Source organism: Aythya fuligula, chromosome 6, assembly GCF_009819795.1.
Source record: "Aythya fuligula isolate bAytFul2 chromosome 6, bAytFul2.pri, whole genome shotgun sequence".
Lineage (NCBI taxonomy): Eukaryota > Metazoa > Chordata > Aves > Anseriformes > Anatidae > Aythya > Aythya fuligula.
Genome location: NC_045564.1, coordinates 33,752,730 through 33,774,500, shown reverse-complemented (window position 1 = coordinate 33,774,500; position 21,771 = coordinate 33,752,730). Strand labels below are relative to the sequence as shown.

General features: G+C 38.5%; 1 protein-coding gene across 1 annotated transcript in view; it reads left to right on the top strand.

Moving 5' to 3' along the window:
* The window catches only part of LOC116490673 (von Willebrand factor D and EGF domain-containing protein-like), a 141,100-nt gene that overhangs the window by 53,751 nt on the left and 65,578 nt on the right, over nt 1-21,771 (top strand). Inside the window, exons 12-17 of the mRNA XM_032190065.1 lie at nt 7,714-7,850; nt 8,911-9,072; nt 13,545-13,649; nt 16,346-16,460; nt 19,845-20,095; nt 21,319-21,538. Coding sequence (XP_032045956.1) covers nt 7,714-7,850; nt 8,911-9,072; nt 13,545-13,649; nt 16,346-16,460; nt 19,845-20,095; nt 21,319-21,538 — 990 coding nt within the window. The remainder of the gene's footprint in view (nt 1-7,713; nt 7,851-8,910; nt 9,073-13,544; nt 13,650-16,345; nt 16,461-19,844; nt 20,096-21,318; nt 21,539-21,771) is intronic.

Here is a 21,771-nt window from a genome sequence, read left to right as displayed (position 1 = left end):
TGCTTGTTAATTTGGTAACAGCTGGACAGTAAGTGAGGCAGTGGTTTTAGATTCTAGTTTAGAAGTTGATACAACTGTTTCTGTCAAATACACTTTTCTTCAGTAATAATTTCTGTAAAGCACTTCATGCAGATCTATCACATGAAACGGTTAGTACACTGCTTCCATGTCACTGGGATTGAATTCTTTACCTAGATATTAGGGACATTATGATAAAATTCTTACTTCCTTCAAGATGACATTAAAAAAGTGAAGGAATTTTCACTGAGATGTCAATGCTTTGCAAAAAAAAAGTTTCTATATAACTTGAAAATTGAAACCATGATTTTGAGAGTTATTATCTCCACATAGTATCATTTTTTCCTCAGCTTGCCTGATCATCTTGGAAAATAGATAAAGAATAAATATGAAAACACATATTAAATAATTCAAAATATAATTGGCTTCAGTTATCCAGCTTTTTCCTAGGTGAACCTAGGGACGAGGGAAACAAAAAAAATATACATTTAAAATGTTTATTTAGAAAACACACCATTTCTTTCTCCCAGACATCTACAGAGGCATGATCTTCATCTTTTAACCACTACTACTACGTAAATTACTAAGTTAATTATGAACAAGCTATGAACTAATGCTAATAATAGCATGCTATATAAATTAAGTTATTTAAACAACTAGTTCCTGTATATTTGGACTCTAAAAATTAACTCCAATATATTCTTTTCAGGCTAGAAACAAAGGTAGTATTTGTGGGCATAATTATAAAGGCAAAATGAATAAACAACAAAGTTGTGAAGTGACTCACTATGAAATTTTCAAACATAATATTTTGAATGTAGGACTTACCTGTGTTTGAAAATACCATTGACATATTTTAAGAACATTGTTGTATTTTAAGAACATATTTTATGAATCTCTGAACAAAATGTTTTGTTACGACATAATAATATAAAGGGTTGCTGTTTAAAAAATACAAGCTTTATAAAAGAAGCATAATTAAAAACTAAAAGAAAAAAAGATTTGAACCTAGCCCAACCTATCATTGATATCCCCTGATTGACACCCCTGTACTCTATTTTATATGGATGGAGACAGGCTTTTCCTCTCACATAAAACATATTTCTGCCTAGAGTTTTGTGGGTAATTCTCAGGAATTGACAAGCTTCATGATAGTTTTGAAGCTTTTCTTCTTTTCATAGCCATTTTAGTTCACTTTTTGATAGTGCAGATGTGATGAACACATCTGGAAAAAAAAAAACAAACATCAATATCAGCCTTAATCTACTGGTTTAGCTCCCAGTTCTTTCCATTCAAAGCACAGACCTGGCTGAGCTGGAAGAGTGCTATTAGCTTGATAGCTACAAAGTCAATAGAAACAGCATTTTAAAAGGATACCAAATCCTCATGATAAGGGACATGGAAGGTTGCATGCTCAGTGATCCATACCATTTCCTGCAAATCAGATCAAGAAGATTAGTCTTTTCTGGTGATTAGTTTATTTGCTTTAATGCAAAGCAGTGAGAGCAGTTCAGTGAAACATGTAGCAAAACAAAACCATTTTCTGAAATATATAGAATTAAATGCTAGAAAAGTTTACAAAATTATAGGTTTAATTTAAACTGACCAAAGCCAGGCAATCCAGATGCATGTGTATAACTTCTTTACACCATGCTGTTTTCAGGCACTGCAGGAAATTTCAGCCTTAAATCTTGTTAAATCCAAAACAAAACAAAAAGCTCTGAACAAACAACCTCTTTCTTCAAATACTCACACACACGTACACACAATAAATAACAAATTTAAGTCTGTTTATGAGCTATAGAGGTAAAACCTACTAAATGTTAAAAGGTATGATTTAAATTGACCTAAAGCAAAAATTCAGTAGAAACTTCTTTATACTGTGCTTTATTTTGTATAAACAACCCACAATCTACCAGCGCAGAATATTCAAGCAACCGTGGATAAAAAACTGTTCGTAACAACCAGCTCTCCCTCTGATTCAGTAAATGTAAAGATGGACAAATTACTAAAAACAACCAGTTGGGTGCTAGCATGGGCATAAGGACCATGATGACACCTGCCCAAATCCCTTGGAGTTCCATCACTGCAGCTATTACGTGGAGCACTGCTGCCCGGGGTCCTGCTCTGAAGTGTCTTCAAGTGACTGACAATGAGATCTGCTTTAGGTAGGACAGTAAGCACTGTGAATGTGCAATCCAATCTTATATTTTACCACCCGTCAGGGCTATCTAGAAAAGAGGCAATATTCTATAGTTAACTTCTCTTCCCCTTCTATTGCTGAAGTAAATTGCTAGTAAGCCTTTTAAAAATAGAAGATATCAAATAGACATAAAATGTCATAGTGAGCTTTCTAAAGCAAAAATAATCTACCATATTGTTGCAGCACAGTGATTCTTTCAGTGTGAAATTGAGCCTGTCCATTTCTTGCAAGCAGTGAGTTAAAGTACTTGCAAAACACCTTTGCCATACTCTGCCAGGGTTTACTCTTGCTCTCACTGAGGTGTCTGACACTGATTGCTGGTTTGACATGGGAAAACCAGAAGATTTTAAGGTTAGCTTGGTTAGTTGAAAGATTGGCAGGTAAATGGAGATTTAGTCAAATGTTACATTTACAAGAGAATGACTTTCAGAATGGACTCACTTTTCTTTTCAGATAACAGGTCTTGGCTACCTTTCATTGCCATCCAGCACGACCCAAAATATTGTCGTGCTGAGAACTGGTTTTGGAAGCAGGGACAAACACCTCATCTGGAAGCCAGAGAGGTCACTGATGTGCTAAAAGCCTTCAAAAAAGCATAAAATTGCTAGCCCTTTTTTCTTAGGGAGGCATTTCAAATGAGCTTTGGTTTAGGGACACCATGAATTCCAGAGTAATGCATTCAGCAGTTGTGGATATGATTGCTGTAATAACCCTACACAGTAAATAAATGCAATATTTATTCATGTGTTTGAAAGGAAGCAGATTCAGACTCTGTCCAAGCTGCGAGATAACTGAACATCAGTCAGCCCTGACCCAGAACCCTCAGGGCTGCAATAGCCAGGTGTCCACAGCCACTCCAGCAATCTCTGGCACAGAGCCTGCTCAGACAGCAAGATGATTTCTAGCACAGGGCTGGCTTGGAACCAGCCACATCAGGACCAAGCAAAGTGAGCTTGGTCTGTCTGCACTCACATGTTTCTAAAAACCATATCCTGCTTTATAAATATTGTATTGGACTATTAACACAGACAATTTTTTTATTTTTTATTTCACACAGCCATACCAAATGCTTATTATGATCTGGTGCTTGATTTGCTTTTCTTGACCTCGGTTGCTTATTTACCACCCCAACCAAGAAAAGCAAGGCAGTCTATTCCCTTCTCTTTATCTAAACAAATTTATTGCCAGTTTTCATTTTGGTTCTGCTGGTCCAGCCCAAAGTTACACAAACACTGCAGAAGAATGTTTATTTGTGCTAGAATATATTTCTATTGAAAAGTGGAAACCAGACATAAACTGTATCTATCCATCACTAAGACTTCAGTAAGTGTAGTTTTATAAAATTCTCGATTTTGTGTCAGATGTCTACATTTCGCTTCCATGCTTGTGCATACATATTATTGATATAAGATGCTATAACAAATACCTATAAAACAAATTGTGTATTTATGCATTTTTTTTTTTGCTTTTTGTTTTTTTTTTTGTTTTTTTTTGTTGTTTTTTTTTTAAGTCTATTATGTAGCCTGTGCTCCTTCTCAAGTTTGACTCATGTAAATGCTTCCAGAAAGAATGTGCTTTGTCAGCACTGCCAGCAGCTCTGAACTTACTGATCCTTCCTGCAAACTCCTTCTGTGGGTGAAGCAGTGGGACTGGGTGGGCTCCCTGCTTCATGAGGGAGGCATGCAGCAAACATTACAAACCAACTGGGATTGAACCTGTACCTCTCTTTAATTACCCAAGATATCGGAGACCTATTAGATGAAACATTTAAGCACAAAGTCCTCTCTCCTTCTTGTTCCATGGCAGTTTAATTAAAAACTGGTATTTTCTTTTACATTTCTCCAACATCTCCAGCTGTTTTTCACAGTGTCCTAATGTGTCTACCAGGCAAGAGCTGCATTTCAGGGGTGGTTACTCTGTGTGTGCACACCAGGCATTAGAAATACTTCAAGGTACCCATGTCTGAGCTAGTGAATGTGAACACACAGCTTCTTAAAATCTCCTTTGTAACATGACTGTGCTTTTTTAAATCCATCCCAGTCCCAGTGCTACCCTTAGCTTTGTTTCTTTATTTAGCAGTAATATTCAAAGCACATTTTTGGCCTATAGGCCATACAGAGAAAACAAGGAGGAGTATCTCTTCCAGATTATATTTCAGCATTCATACCTCTAAAGATAAATTATTTATGTTCAAACAGGTCATACTTTGCACTAACTTGCTCTGTACACCACCTGATTTCCTGCAGATCTGTCTCCTACCTCTTTAGCTTGCCCCACCACAGAAATCACACATCAGTTCCCATGTCTCCATGACCTCCAGTTTCTCTGAGCACCTGCACTTTTGCCCTTACTCTCACCTTTGTGAGCTCTCCCAGCTCTCTCCTCTGCTTCCGTCTTCCTCCTCATCATTTTTTTCTGAACTACTTGCAGCTCTTTTTCTACTTTTTTTTTTTTTTTTTTTTTTTTTTTTTAGGTTCTCTAATATTTCCTTTCACACGCCTACCTCTGTTTCCCTCAAGCATATGTCATGCATAAGCTTAATAGTTTCCCCTCCCTAACACTGGAAGCAAGGAGCAACAGCAGAGCTCTGGCTGTGCTTCCCCCAGCAACAGCAGGAATATATGGGTGAGTACCCAGCAACCGACTGCCAGAGTTTTCCAAAGTTAATGCCATTGATGTTTCCTCTTTCACATGTGGATGAAATGGTTTCATATATGCCAAAAACGGATAACAGAGTGAAAGACAGACAGAAAACCATGTTAAAATAAACGCTTAAAATCCCTACATCCATTAAATGTTATCTCATTTTCAAAAAAGAGTTAGATTAAAACTAATGAACATTTTTTTAAAAGTGGAGTACTGCCTATACCAAGGTCTGAAGTCTGAACTTTAGTAACCATTTGTTTTAAAATGAGCCATAAAATTTCCCTTTCCATCAGATTTTCTCCCTCTCCTTCCTCTCTTTCCAGCACTCTCCACACAAACCCTTTGTAAAAATCCCCACGGGGACTCCACCAGCTTCTCACCACCACATCAGAAATAAAGGAATAAAGAATTAGCATAAATGTGGTCTCCTACACCACCGCACTGCTTATTACCCCTTTTAGAGCACTCCCAGATGAAAATGTCTGGAAACAGATGGCTGAGGGAACAGAAAAAAGCCCACTCAAAGAAAAGATCACCTTTATCAAACCACAGAAATACACAGTGATTTTTTTCTTCCATGAACTTCTCACCCCTTCCACCAGAAAAAAATAATCTAGTTTTCATCCTGATTGACCCACAATACAGCCAATCTTGAGAGAAGATACCCACAGCATATAAGGGAATGTATTTTGTCCAGATTTAGATCGATTTAAAGATGCTGCACACAAGTGTGTACGGCACGGTTTGAGTGAAGAAAATATGAAACGTGCTGATACTGTAAGTCATTGCAAAGAGCATTGAAGTTGGGTAATTTTGCCTTGGCCCCAACACAGCAGTGTCACAGTAGTGCCAGGATGCACATAAAGATGTAAGAAACCCTGTGGGCAGCATGCAGGGCTCATCAAGGAGAAACCAGCCTGAAAGCATGGCCCTGGAAGAGGAATGGCTGCAGGAAGCTGCTCCTGTGCCTCGCTTGCTCCCAAGTTACGGGATTTTACTTCACCCACGGAAGCTTGAAAATCTGCAATGATAATGAAAATGTTAATGCAATCTCAGCTACCTCAGTACTAGTGGGGGGAGCTATTAAAATCTCATGAAAAACATAATGAAGCTTTTTTTATTATTATTTTTATGCACTAACCACAGAAGAAGGCAATTTATCAAAACTATTCACTACATCTGACTAATATTTTTGTACATTACAGGAATCCACAACTAACTGATGAATGCTGGTAAGCTGTAAACCATTTCTCTTCTTGTAAATATTGCAAAGTGTTCAGCAGTGCTTCTAATACTGCTGCAATAAAATCTTTAACCAAAATAAATAAATAAATAAATAAAAGCAATTCAACATTTCAGACATACAGAAAAAAATCTTTTCACTATTTTTCACATTTATGTTGCTTTCCTTCCTTTCTCTGGAAAAATGGGTCATGCAGCGATGTTGTTATGGGTTGCAATTTGGCAATGTTTAAACAGCATTCATCCTAGTTACAGCTTAAATGGCAGAGCCCTAAAGGAACAGCGAGGTACTGGGGAAGGTTTTCATCTCAGCTAAGGGCACTTTGCCCCTTGAATCAGAACTGAGCCAATGTACCATTAAAATAATAGGTGACACAGAGCTTCTGGTTTAGATAAGCTAAAGATCAGATAAAATTGATGGGTACTATTGCTTTTCCAGAGCAATGGTGATGGGACAGGGAACTGGAAAAACTTTGCAGCTTCTACTTATCCTGGAGTAGAGAAAATAGATTGCAGTACACAGTGCTGGTGCATAACATGCCTCCCAGGGCTCCTGGTTATGTCCCTGCTATTAAGTATTTTCAGGAAAGAAGGAGGAAATCTTCTGTTTTGCATTGTCACCATAGTGGCTTCTCCTGACCGTTACAGCTACAAATATTACCACGGACAATATGAAACCATGGTCCTGACTGGCTGTTGGAGGATGTTAGAGACCTTCTGAGTGTTGTGCTATCCAAGTATCTGTGCTGATGCAAACATCTACCCAATCACATTTTTGCTGAAGATGTGAATTCTGCCATTCAATTAACTTGCATTTTGACTGCAAAAATTACCCCAACATGAAAGCAATGAGCAATTTTAAATGATAAATACCCAAAGCATGACAGAACAGAAATGAAAATTTACCTGAGAATCATAAAACGTTTTAAAAACAGTAATGGGTGAGATTCAGCCTTGTAAGGGGGACAGCACAGGCTGTACATCACTTAAGGCCTACTTAAAGCCTCAAAAATAGGATCTAAGTGAAACTTAGGTGGTGCACAATCCTCATGCTGACACTGCACAGAGCTGAGTGTCACACATTAAAGACTTAACCCTCAAAGCAAGCATTCCTTTGAGGACCATTGATTTTGTTACATCCACAGCTTTAGAAAAAAGAAATGTCTTTTACACAGCTCTTCCACCTTACGAGGAGTCTGGTGGCACAGCTGTCTTCAGACACTTCCACTGCCCACCTTCATGTTCTTCCAACCTATGTCATGACACCCTGTCCTCCCAGCTGCGCTCCTCCTGCTCACCTGTTAGCAAAAGCATTACCACTGAAGGCATTTTATCATGAAGCCACAGCTTTGTAATTGATCCCACAAGCTGTATAATGCCCAGCTTGCAGTATTTGGTGCACGGTGCAATTGCTTAATGGAGGTTTGCTGCTTTCCAGTTTGACAACTGCTGTTCCTCTTCCCAAGAGAAATTTGCAGGAGAACAACCCAACAAAAAGAAATGAAACAAACCCAGGAACAGTGACAACCATGCCATCTCTGATAAAGCAGAAGGGAATTGCATGTGTTAGTTTCTAAAGCATTATATCTATCTCCCCTTTTCAGAGCAAGCTTTGGAAATCACGGGCTTGGAGAATGGGGGCCTCTGCGACATCCGTACCTCGGACTGCACCAGGACCCGAGTATTCGGCTTCGGCTTCACAGATTCCCCCAACCTGCACTGTGAGGTTACCAGGCTAATTGTAAGTATCTTCCCATGGACTCATCAATTATTGGTGCTATGGTCAGACTTTGACATGTTTATATTAAACCCTGAACGGTGCTGAGTGCCAGTCACTGCTGCAGCAGGATGTGAATACCTAGAGATCCCATTGCCAATGTGTTTGCCATGAGCTGGGGGGAGATGAAGCAGTTCTGCCCTTTCCAGGACTGATTCCTTAGAAATTCAAAGCTGTGTCTTCCTGCCAATTTGTTCCATGGGGTTTTGTTTAACTCTTGTTTGGTTCAGCTGCACTGTAGTCCAGTGAAGCTTGAAATCACAATATTATTTCTCATTTTGTGCATCTGCAATGGGTATGCTTGGTTGTTTCCCTAAACTCATCTGAATGCTAAGTGTTGCGGTTAAATACAAGGCTTCCTCAATACAGTTAGAGGTTCCTATGTGAATTTTCTTATTCATGGTTCAATACCAAGTCAGAAGTTCTAATAACTACTAAACCCATCTCTTCTGTTCATACTATAATTTTGTTATAAACAACTACACACAGGCAATTCTTGGACCGAATTATTTGGAGTATCCACACACACAGACATAAGATGTTGGATTCATCTCATAAATCCACCTCATAAAAGACATTCAGCCTGATTGCCATTCATTACTAACAAGACACAGCTGAGATTTGCCTACCTTGCCCACTTATGACTGTGTAGGCTCTAAAAAAGCAGTGATGTTTTATGTGGCCAACCTTGCTAAGTAGCAGACATTACCTGAAGGAGCCAGAAGGTGCACAAGCTGGCTGCAGAGCCCTAGGAGCAAAGACAGTGCTGCTCCAGGACATTCACCTGTCTCGTCCCAGCTGCTCATCCAAAACACAAGCTGCAGCCCTTCCTAAATCAACAGGCCACTTGCATGCATAGAGGAGCATGGCTTGCTTTTTACTGTGGTTACAGGAACATCACTTCTTTTAATAAATCATCTGTAAATTCCGTATACTAATAATTAGAAATATAAACATATGTTGATAACTGGAATTGCTTTATATGAGCCTTCAGTTTCTGCACTCTCCTTCTGTTTTACTGTAGCATCTCAATGGCGAATGGATATCAAGAGAGCAAGAAACAACACGAGCAGATTTTCTCAGCTCTGAGGCTGTTGACTGCCAAATTCCTCTCCTGAACATCACAGAGACAGAGGCTGTGCACTTCGTGGCCGGTGACGAGCCGTTCGCAAGATGGCAAGTGAAAGTAGGAATTTCGTATGTTTCTAAGAAATGATTTAGAAGAAGGAAATCAGTTGTCTTGGTAAATCAAAATGCAAAGTGCAATTTGCATCCCCTCAGAACCGAAGACGCCTGTAGAAATTCTCACATTAGTATTGAGGGGGGCAGGGGGAACGTCATGACACAACCAAAACAATGGGAGTTAAAAACAGGTGTCTTCGTAAGCAATCCAAAAGTGCAAATTGCAATCACTTCTCCACATAATCACCTGAGATTGATGCAGTTGTACTAATCAATTGTTAATCATTAGTATTTCATTTCTGGAAACCCCAGCTCAAACTCATGATTAGGAAGCAAATGCAAGGCAGTTCTGACCCCCAGGTTTCAAGGCAGATGCTTGCACAGCGCAGGAGTGAGCAGGGATGGGACAACCATGGACTTAAATTGCAGCCTCTGCAGTACCCACACATCCTGGATCAGCTCTGCTGTAGTTTTAGCCCCTTTTGTTCCCAAGGTGATACTTAAATTCTAAACATTTACAGGAGACCAGTGTCTTGTTGACCTTGTGCATGCTAACCTTGGTCTTGTGCTCAGTCTGGCTGGTTATTTTCTGCAGACTGGTTGCTTTGCTAAGACTGAGCTCATTTAAATGCACCATAGCTGAGAAAAAATATGTTGCAATTGTAGAAAGACTGCAGATGTGGTTTGAAAATTGCCACATGTAAAAATGAAACACGTGAAACGGTCTCTTCACTGTGTTGTCACTGCCTGTCCTGTGCCTTATAGCTGTCTCTAATGTGGATCAGACTGGGGACACATGTGGCCATGGAGTTAAGAGCAAGGGAAAGATGTTTGCTAGAACATATTTTCTATCCAGTAAGTTATTTTTAAAATGTGGGGATCTGTGATTAAGAGATGTGTGTAAAATTTCTGGATGAACAGAGTCTGACCATCAGCCAGGGCAGATCCTGCACCTTCAGGAGAAGGTGCCATTCAGACTCTGAGGGCAGTTCTTGTGCTTAGGATTCCTAAATTTCTCATAGTGGATGCTGAACTCTCCCAGTTGTGAAATGAAATGTGATGGAAGGACATGAACGGACTGGGATGTAGCCCAGAAGGACTGCTTACATGTTTGCATGGGTATGGGGCCATTCCTGCAGCACAATCGGGTTAGCTACCATGCACCTCAGACATATCATGATTCAGTTTGCTTTCAATTGCTGCCTTCCAGCCATGAGAAGGTCTGTGTCATTTTTCGATTTTTTTCCTCCCAAAATACATGTTTTTGCATTTCAGTTCAAGGAAATCTCCACACCTGTGAGCCTGCTGCCCTTTCCCTTGCCTCTGAATCTTGCAGGAAAAAAAAAACAAAAAAAAACAAAACAGCTTCATGGCTAGGCAGTGAGTGCACAATTAAATTGCCTCAGCCCGATCCAGCCACTGGCATGCTAATCCCGGCTCTCCTGTGGATCTTTTTGCTGAATAAATTGCGAAGGCAGAGCTCAAAGCTCGGTTTCAAAGGCAGTGAGCCCTATGTGGCAGCACAGAGAACAAAATGATGGAACTTTTCAAGATAAAAAATGATTTGAAATGATTTCCATGAGTGCAAAATTTTGCACTCCAGAAAATTCCTGGTAAGACTTCAACATTTATCTTCATGGTTATATTAATATATACCTTTTAAAATGGAAATGAAAGTTTTTCCAAAACCCCAAAACAATTCTTTCTGGAAACACCAGTGCCCAACAACTTTCAGAATCTCACCTGCCCTGAAATCAAATTTTAGGGGAATCAGCAAGGTTTCACATAAGCTTTTTTCATTACCAAGGTTGGGGAAGTGGGTGCCTCCCGAGCTCTTCTCAGGGCCTTTTCCTGTTATCCGTTCCTGTATTCTTGTTTCAGATTTTGCTCTTTCCTTCCATGACATGCTGCTGCATGTTAATAAAGTACACAGTCTATATCAGGGTGTTTGGGATAGTTCATTTAGATATCAAAGTACATGCTCCATCTACTTGGACAGCAGATGACTTAGGTTGTCCACGCAGATGTCTGGGTGAAGAGGTGGCAGAGCTTGGCAGGCACTTATCTAATTTGGGAAGCAGGTCTCTGGTTTATCTTCAATTTGTTATCGTTGCCTGTATATGTCAAGAGTAGCAAAAATATTTGCTTGGAAGTCAGTGAGGCAGGAACTGAATTTGAATTCAGCAAGTCTTCACAGCTTTCATTTTTCACTTATAAAACATTCATGAGGGTCAAATTTTATTTCAATGATGAGGGGCACAAATAACTACAATGAATGAAATGCACTTGTCCAGAAGTAGAGGTTCTTCCTTTCCAGATGACACAGACATAAAAACAGCCAAGGCACAGCTCTCAGCAAGTCTCTGGCTTTTAAGGGCCAACTGAATCTGAATGGAGGTTTGCCCAGCTTAGGTCTCATCAGTGCTTTTGGAGCATTTGTTTCACATCACTAAGGTGACTAATGGAAAAGCAATTGAAATAACTATAAAAGAACCCAATTCCAAAAAGACACCAAGATGGAAGTTCATAATAATCTGTAGATAAAATAAAACCAATAGGAAAGAGTTACATTTCATTCACAATGGTCACTTCAGACAGAGAAATTAGTGCAATTTTAGAGCTCTTTATATTTTCCCTGTCTACCCATTTCACCCATTATTACTACATTAGTACTGAGACAAGACTAGATGCTTTGGTTAAAGGATGAAATGAAATGTAAACTGCATTAAGAATAATATATTCTTAATGGAAGTCCTGCTGCCAATGAGCACTGCAGTTTTGTGAAGAGCAGGTCTTTGGGGTTGCCTGTTTTGTTACTTCCTCATTTCCCTCTGCAGAATAAGTTCTTTACTTCTTCAGAAAGGGGTTTACGTTTAGTAAAATACACCATACTCTAGCATCTTGTCTGAGTATGACACTAAAGAATTTTATTTTCTTCCTTAAACTATACCAATGAATTTTATTTCAATTTAAGTTAGCCCATAGTTGTCTCTCTTCCAGAATTTCATACTCTGAATACCCATGAATACTGTCTGTTTACCTACTTGTACTGCATTCTGCAGAAACAAATGCTCTTTGCTAGCAGTGCATTTTGAGCTGAGAACAATCATGTGTGACATTGTGGGAGTATCAACTGTGTTATGTTCCATGAGCATTCAGATTATCCTTAGTAAATTTATAATCATTGATGCTTTTTATGGAATTTATTAAAGTAAGTTTTTATTCTCTGCACCTCCAGTTATCTTTGTTCGATTTAACATACATTGCAAACCGAAATAATTTGTTAACTGATCAACTTTGTATTTTTGGCCCTGTTACTGATGAGGGGATGTGGAGCTCAGGCTGTGCCAACCAGCCCTTTGGTCTGAGTGAGCTTCTGAAGTGCTCTGTATCCGCTTTCTCCCCTGTGGCTGCAGTTCCTCTGCTCTGCCTGCTTTGAGTCACTGAGGGAGACAGAGGTCACAGAGATATTCATTTCTCACAAATGTCATGAAAATCAAAACAGCAGAAGTGCAAAGAGGCTTGTAGTGTCTGCACAGTGGGAAACAGCAGCCCTTCTCTGCCTGGGGAATGCACATGAGCAGGATGGTCAGTGCTTGGCTGAGGTGCAAGAAGTAAAAACTATAAAATACCTGACAGAGAGGGCTTTGCTTTCCTGCTGGTGTTTATCAGTGTTTTCTGCAAGGCTTACACAAGTATTTTCGCATTCAAGTACTCTTTAATATTCACCTGTCTCAAGGGGTGTTACAATGGTTTGTCAAAAGTTAGCTCTCCACATTAGTCTGGCATCTTTTCATTTTTATCGTGGAAAAAATTAAATTAAAATGTAAACTCACATCACTCTTTTTTATGCAGTCATATGAAAACTGCCATTCTACATTAAGGCTTTCTAAGCTACCCACATGTACAGGAATGTCCTTCTAATGTACTTTCCTATGGAAATAGGACTGTTGCTGTCTGATATTAACCACCCTAGCACTTTTTAGAGGTTAATATAGAGCCACCTAAAGAATATGTATTCCTTTGGTTTGTTTTGTTTTCCTCAAGATTACTTACTAATTTACCATATAGTAAGAAAGTGGTCCAAAATTTCAGCCAAATATCTTAATTTTATTTCACAACTCCTTGAAAGGCATCCTTGTAGTACTTTAGTACATATGCAGTCTCTATAAAGGTATTGAAAAAAAAAGTGCTCAGAAAAAAAAAGAAAGAAAAAAAAAAAAACAAAAAAAAAACACAGCAATCAGAAAGGTTGAATGCCAGCTGTACCAAAATATCTTTTGGTTATTAATGAATAGTTTCCATTTTGGAACATTAAGCAATTTGTTCGCTTGCAGTAGAGCAACTCACAAGTGCTTTAATTTATCTTGCTGGCAGGCATCCAGTTCAAGGGTGCAACAGTATATGCTCCAAAATGAGCAGACAGTCTCCATATGGAACATTATTACTTATAAGGATGATTTTTGTATCATTTAGATCACTAATGATGGCTTCCAGTACAGTAATTCCAGAGTGCTGACCCTGTATGACACAGTCTGCCAGGCCTGTGAATCCCATCCAACCGGACTTTGTAAATTAAAGGTAATTTAAAGAGCATAAAAGGTTTAATATGGATCATTCATCTCCTCCCTAGCCCTCTCCCTCCTTTTGATGTACTGTGTGTAATAACTGTTTTAGAAGAGGAAAATCTATTTCACAGGTCAGTTGCACAGTCTGATACTTTTCTGTCTTTCACAACCTCTTGTCCATGTGTGTTTTCTTTAAACCACACACACATATATATATATATATATATATATATTATAAATGTATGGTATGAATACCTGATAGAGCATGCTTTATGGTGGGCCTTTCTCAGGATGACTCTTCCCAAAGAGCATGGCTGACAACACACATACTTTTTTGCTATAATTTTTAATGGAAGTAAATAAGACTGTGCAGTCTCCCCTGCCAGGCAGCTTGCCTTCACTGTTGAAGTGCCTCTCCTAGGAAGATCTTTTACCTCTCCCATGCTGCTTGGCAGGGGTACTGTAACTGTAACGTATATCATTTCTATACCCATTTTCTGCTGTTGCAAGAGGTATACTATGATGCATGTTACACGGTTTTTGTTGTGTGAAAACACCCATGAGAGAACATAAAACATTCTTGCTTACATTAAATACCGCTAAGTACAAACATATAGTGCTTTGACAGTTTTAAAATCGTAATCAAAAACCTAGTGCTACGTTTTAAACTGCCAGAATGCTAGGAACTGCCTGGAGAATGCTATATCCCTCTGATTATTATTAGTGTAGCATCCCCCGTCCCTTAAAAAAGAGCCTTCTTGCTCTTATTTTTAGAGGACTGCATGAGACACCTTTTCTGTTTTTCAGAGGGACTTTAAAAGATACTTTGGGAGGGTGTAGGGTAAGGAATACTTAAATGTGCTAATCCTGCTTTCCTACTACCCTGAGGCAAGCACAAATGAATAGGAGACCACCAGTCTTCATTCCTATAAAATGAAGATTAATCAGGTATATCTTAACCCATTTGCCTCACTGTTCTCATTAACGCTAATGGGAAAATATAGTTTTCAAAGTTGCACTGATTGCAATAAAGAACCAGTTACCAAAATAAAATGAAAGTTCACATTTTTCAAATAAATCAGTGAATAGAAACTAGTTTATATGCCCCAATGAGGGCAAAGTCACTTAAATTTCAGTTTAAAATAATTATGTCAGAACCATTTCAATTAAAGCTAGGTGGTTTGTTGATTTGTTGTTTTTTGTTGTTGTTGTTGTTTTGTTTTGTTGTTTTTTTCAAGGGCTTTCCTCATTCTTACACTTTAGGAATTCAGAAGTATATACGTTTTTTCAATATGCTGGTGTTCTCTTTCTATTATAATAATTTCTACCCTACGACGCTTCAAGGGACTATTTGAACTAGGCTTCCAATTGCATCAAACCACATTCTAATTACCCCTATTACAACATTACTTTGTAATACCTAAATTGCTTTCAGAAAAGGTGTTTCAATTAGGGGACAGTTTATGTCAGGCCATTTCGCATTTTGTGTTCCACTTTTATGGAGCCCATTCTCTAACACATTGTCACATCAGAAAAAGCAGCTTTTTCATCAGAACTTCAAGCCTTTGAAAACAACAATGTAATAAAATCTAATTAACACCCAAATTTTAATGTTGGAGGTTTGTCATGTTGGGGCAATTATGAGTTGTTTTTTTTTTTTGTTTGTTTGTTTTTTTTTTAGCTTACTCATTATTAGTAACTATTATTTTAAAATACAAGTTGAGAAAGAAGAAAAGCAGTAAATAGCAAACACAAGGCCAGTAACAGGGCACACACCAGTCTCAGCCCCATCTTTTGGGGCTGGTGGGACTATGTGCTGTGCCAGGCAGGTGGAAGGCCAGGAGCCCGTGAATATGTACACTCTGAAGTCAGATGTTTGATTACAGCACAAACAGGTAGATTTGCACTGCTTTGAGTTTACCTCTTTTACCTACCAGTGCTAGAGAAAGCCAAGCAATCTGATCTTTCTAAGGGGCTGTGCAAACCCTCCAATGGTCATGGGATTTCTTTTCAGAGCAATGTGTATTCAAGGAAGGGAAAAAGAAAAATATCTTTGGGCCCTTATAGCTTCTCCCTCCTGCTATAGCCAGGGCATTCTGCCAACTTCGGCCCCGTCGCTGTGTTCAGCCATTTCTTTACAATCATCTTGCAGAACCCGAAACTCTAATAAAGATCTTTATTTTGTTTTTACATCATTGCTTTTTCATATTTTTATGAAGAACCTCCAGAAATAATTCATATACCAGAAAAGGGTACCAAAATTTCAATTTTTTTTCAAGTATTTTTTGTTGATCTCATGCAACTCTCTTCTGAGTGTTACCAAATAGTCATCATGTTAGTAGTCACAGCTAGGAATAATGATCACATACAGTACATACTGATAAAATGAAAAAAATAAAAAATAAAAAAATAAAAATAGAAATCATGCTCTCGTTCATCTATGGCAAGCAGCATCACATGCTGCCTAAGATAAAGGATTTACAGCTACAAGGATCTCACATGGAAACTGGAAAACCTCCATGTCTTGTTTTCTTCGTGTCAGTAGAAAGTACTAGCATTTAAATTGATAATTTATTCCTTCAAAAGATAAGCAAGCTCCTGCTTATCTCCAGAAAATATTAACTGCTAATTTTTTATCTTTCTTACTCTTTCTTACTTCTTTTTTCCTTGCCTCCACCTCCCACCCATTTTTATTTCCTTTTTTGGCAGGAAAATACTTGTAATATAGATGGACTTTGCTATGGTGAAGGAGAGTCAAGCCCTACCAGTCCTTGTCTTCTCTGTGAACCTGATATTTCTAAGTTCACCTGGTCTATTAATGAAAGTAAGACCATTTTTTCTAAGATTTAGAAGTGCTTAGCTGGGAATTTAGTACTAAGTCTATGAAATGCACAGTTCATTTAGCTAACACATAAAGTCCTATCCTGAATAGGACTTTATGTGGTGTGAATAACTGGGTGCACAGGAAGTCCAGGCTGATCAGCAGCAGGAAGAAATCCTCTGTGTGCACTAGGCATCTGGACGCTTATCTTGTTCTGGGTGAAACCTGATAAATTAGTAATTAATAAAACCAATGTAACACCTGAAAAAAAAAAGAAATTTTGACATGCCCAACGAAGGGCCCAAGTCTGTCAGCTAAAAGTGATGGACCCTAAAAATGCCTGTGATCATCTCACAGGTACAAATCTTTAAGGGAACAATTTGAGGAAAACACTGTTTTTAAAACACTAATGTATATTTTTGGTATCTTTCCCTGAGCCAAATGCTATGAAATGCCACACAAAAGACCTTGGCCTGGCAGGGAGTCTAAGTGGTAGGGAACAGCCACTCATTGCCTTCACTGCCACGAAACCTAATGGCTCATTCTTCAGCCATTCATGGCAGGGGTCATGGAGAAGGCTGCCTTTTGAAGCACCTCCTGAATGCTAAGGATTTAATAACAGCTTTTTCATGACTGCATCTCCAGTGTAAAAAAACACCACTGCTTAACGTTTGCTTTACAGATAATCCATAATTCTAGAAACATTGATCCCTTGGTGCATCTTCACATTTACATGAACATATCTACATCTGCTCGATATAAAGATTATAATAACACTTTTGTGTAGATTCATGTGTTGCTTCTAGAGTTTCTCTGTAATTTTAGGTTCAGTAAGGAGAAGCAATTACAGCGAGGTATGTAAATGAGAGGACATGTTTGATTTGCTTGTTCACAGTTTTATATTCCTGAAGTGACTGAAGGAATTCGTTCCTCTAAAAGATTGATCTTTTCCTTGGGGAGAAACCGGGGATGTTCATGGACAGAGGCTTCTACAGAGTGCAAGTCATGGAAGCAGAAACAACGAAGTGCAACGCAGTGGCCAGAGTCCACAGTTCAATAACCAGGGAGAGAAGTGAGTTGGTACTCCCTTCTCAGAGGTGATAGAAAGGCACTTGAGAAGGACTCAACAAGTTCCAGCAATACAAGACAACAATAAGTTGTCCAAAACCAAGCTTAGAAGCAGGAACACAATTGGAAGGGAAGGAGCTATTCATGAGCCCTTGGAATTTCTGTTCCAGACTAGCCACTTTGAATTCTCTCTATTTAGAAACACAGAGCTCTTGTTTATGTCCTAAAAAATTAATTTCCTGTTAATAAAAGGCATAGAGAGATCCATCTCAAGTGTTGTCCAATGAAGAATCCCATTACATGTTACTTGAAAGAGTAGTTAGAATGCCTAATGGTTAGCCAGGCCTGAAGAAAAACTTGTGTGCCTGAAAGAAAGCCTTTTTTCTCCAAAGATACAATTTAGTTTAATGAGAGGCGTTAACTATGACACACAAATCTTGTGCCTCCGTTCTATCCTTCCACTGTATTGGCCACAGCTATTCTGTCTTCAGGGATAAGCAGATTATGACTGTCATATAAAATTATCATTACTGGTACTAAGACATTTTAATTTTAAAAATTAGGAAATGGCTTAAAAAGAAAAAAAAAAAAAAAAAAACATTTATTTTGGAATTTATAAAACTAGGAGTGATATATGAAATCTGAAACAGATCTTGGTTCACTTTTCAATAATTTAAAAATCTAAAAATATTGAGAAGGTACTTCTCAAGCTTGTTTTCAAATATATGAGTACCTTTTAAAAAGTACTGCAATAACTAGGAGTGTATATATGTTCACTGGATAGCAAGGAGGCTTCTGTGGAATTAAAAACACTCTTGTTCACAGACTGCCTTCAGAATATCTGATATTATCTTATTTCATGGTCTACAACATCTTGTAACCCTCCATCCAGTTAACACCTTTGTGTTTATCTCTAAATGCATACCAGCATCAATATTTCATTCATTACTTTGGGCACAACTTTTATGGGCTCCATGGTTTGAGTGTTTCTGAAGTAAAAGGTAATTAATGGATGGAAGCTTTCAACAGTTTTGCCAGGACAATCTGCTGGCCAAGCAGTTTAGAAAGCTCTGATAGCACAGCAGCAGTGAGTGCAGAGGCATTTAAATAATTGTATAATGTGAGACATGCTACAGAAAGCAGAACTTGATAAAAGGATATGCACACACAAAGAATCCCTGATGATGACTTCCCACAAGCATTATGCAAAGACACATGCTGTCTTTATGAGAACACATGTATAGCTCATAGTTTTAGAGTGTGACTTGAAATTAATCCTCAGTATTAGAGATGTTCTCTAAGTTAAAAACAACTATGCACAAGTTGCATTGTGAGAAGATTCCTTTAAATATCAGTATACATCAATTTGTACTGCTGGTTAGAAAGAAAAGATGGCTTGAGACTGAGGAGGTTTAGGACACTGAGACAAAATTCCCAGCCCTGCACAGTGCTGCTGTCACCTAAGGGTATTCATCTGATCTTCCTTTTCCTTGGTTTCCAATATTAAAATGTAATACTTTTCTCTACCTTGTCCTTTTTACATATTTATATTGGACATATCTTCAGGCAGCATTTGTCTTTTACTGTAAAATAGCCCAGTATAATTAGGCTTTTATCTTCATTAAGGAAAGACTGAACGTAAACATCACTAAAAATAACAATGCCAATGTTGACATGATATGCACTACTGTCTCTAGGGATAGAGAATTTCAGTATCACTGATGTGCCTCTCCCAGCACTGAGAAGATCTTTATTCCAGAAATGTCCAACTGAATTCAATCACATTGCTCAGGCTTAATTACCACTCATGTGTAAAGGCAGTAGATAGAATCTACTCAACAGAAGAGTTACACAACTTCCTCACCCCTGCCCCATCTTCCCGAAGTTGTACACCCAATTTGTCATTCATCATTTTGAGAATTAGTTTGCTTATATTTAGGTAGATTGATAGATAGATAAATAGATAGATAGAATAATTAATATATACATGTATTAGAGATAAAATTGTTTTAGTAAGAACTGAGGGAGTTGGATCAGTGGGAGGTTATAAAAGTCTTGTCCAATCTCCTCCCATGTATCAGATAGACATCAAAAGTAATCAAAGTTCAGTATGGGATGTGAGAAAAATAGAAGTTAAAAAGTATACTATTTGGCAAAGCCATTTGCTGCCTCTAACATCCACATTGTTTCCTCCATCAGTCTCAGGATGCTTTCTCCACCCTCGTGACTGAGAGCACCCCTAAGAAGACCCACAGTCTGAATCTTCACATGGGAGAAACAGGAATTTATGTAATCGTGGTTTCATTTTTTGCTGTTTAGACAACCTGCCTCCTGTGTTCCAGGCCCCCTCCAGCCAGCTGCTGACATTTATTGGTGAGAATTTTGTTTACCAGTTAATAGCAGTGGATCCGGAAGGGTCAGCTGTGCTATTCATCCTAGAGGCTGGGCCGCAGGATGCCAGGCTCTCTCCTGCTGGCCTTCTTATCTGGAAAGTGGATTCAGAAGACAGGCAGACCTTTGAATTCACGGTGTCGGATGAATGCAATGCACAGAGCAGATACTCTATTGAGGTAAGGAAATGAATGCTTTAAAAGGAAAACAAGACAAACCTGTTTATCATGTCATCACTTTGGTGCAATTTTTGTTATAGCTAATAATTTGTTACTGTCTTAAAAACTCAGACTTCAGCTATTTCCTCATAAGGGTATATTATCCAGCATAGCAATAATGATCAATTAATGGAATAAATATATCTGAGAACATAGAAACTACATATACAATGAACAAGAGAGAGTGCTATTGATTGCTGTTTGACAGAACTCTCTTGCAGAGCCTGTTAATGGTTCATTAATCTGCTTTAAAATTCACATTCTGCATTTGGATTGCAGAAGAACAACAACAACAAAAAAAAGCATATAACATAAAAGACCAAGTTTTAGCTATAAAAGGGAGATTATAACTCACTCTCAATGATATTTTTAGAGGGTGTCTTGCTCTTATGTCATTACTCCACACTTTAAGTTTCTTGGCAGAGCTTGTGCATTGCTTTGTCTTTATTGTGTAGCCTAGCATTAATCCCATGATAGGATGAGCTAATAAAGTGGGATGCAGACTCTTGCCACAAGAGCGGTTTTGTGAAGAAAATAAAAGATTTTTTTCCTAAAGATTCCAATTTTTACTCATTCAAACCACTGTCATCAAAAATACCAGTCTGCTGAACACACATAGCAAAGAGGAAGCATTTCAAACTAGATCTGTGCTTAACTAGATGAGATAGTGCAAAGGTTCAAATCTATTGAAATGCTGTTCTCATCAATATATAACATGACCTGTACCTCTCTTCCTTGCAATAGAGACTGGCTAAAGAATGCCACAATCCTGTTCCTGCCTGGGAGACATTTGTAATGTAAAACAGTAAGGAAGGTACATGGGCAGGCAAAGAGAAAAGATTTTTTTTCAGTTCTTTGAAGAATGAGGAACGAATCCTGCCCTCAGATATCATGTAAAAACTGCTGTTATAGCAAATAGGACTTTTTTTTCTTGTAAGAAATTAGAATGTGCCCTTAAGTGATGAAGAAAAATCCCTTTAATGTCACACTTTCAGCCAAATAAATAAGTATGCTGAGTATGAGACCATCTATCCAGACAAAGGAAATTGGTTAGAAATAAGTCTTCATAATACTAGAAAATGTGTTTGCACTGCAAATCCATCCCTTCCTGAAGGGTACCAATACACCTCTCAGTGGTGATTATTTGGAAGATCATTATCACAATTCCCTTTTGCCTTCCTCAGGTTCGAGTGAAGCCCTGCAGCTGCCTCAATGGTGGAACGTGTGTTACCAATATTAAATTCCCTCCAGGCCTTGGCGAATATCTGTGCTTATGTCCAAATGGTTTTGATGGGGAGTTTTGCCAGGAAGATATTAATGAGTGCAAGTCAAACCCATGTGGCAGCGGAATGTGTGTGGACAGCGTGGACCGCTACATCTGTAAATGTCCCCCTGGTTTGGGAGGTAAGGCATCACTGTTCCCATCTCTGATTTAACTAGAGACATATTGCATTTCAGGGTATTTTGAGCATGCACAACCACAACAATCTGTCAAATGAACTGCATTTGCTTCCTCTTCTGCTCCCATGACTCAGCTGTAGACAGATAGAAAGTGTGTAAAGGCAGCTATCTAATTATCCATGCTCAAGGAAAGAGAAAAGACCTAAAGGTCTGTAGTTATGAAATGACCATTCAAG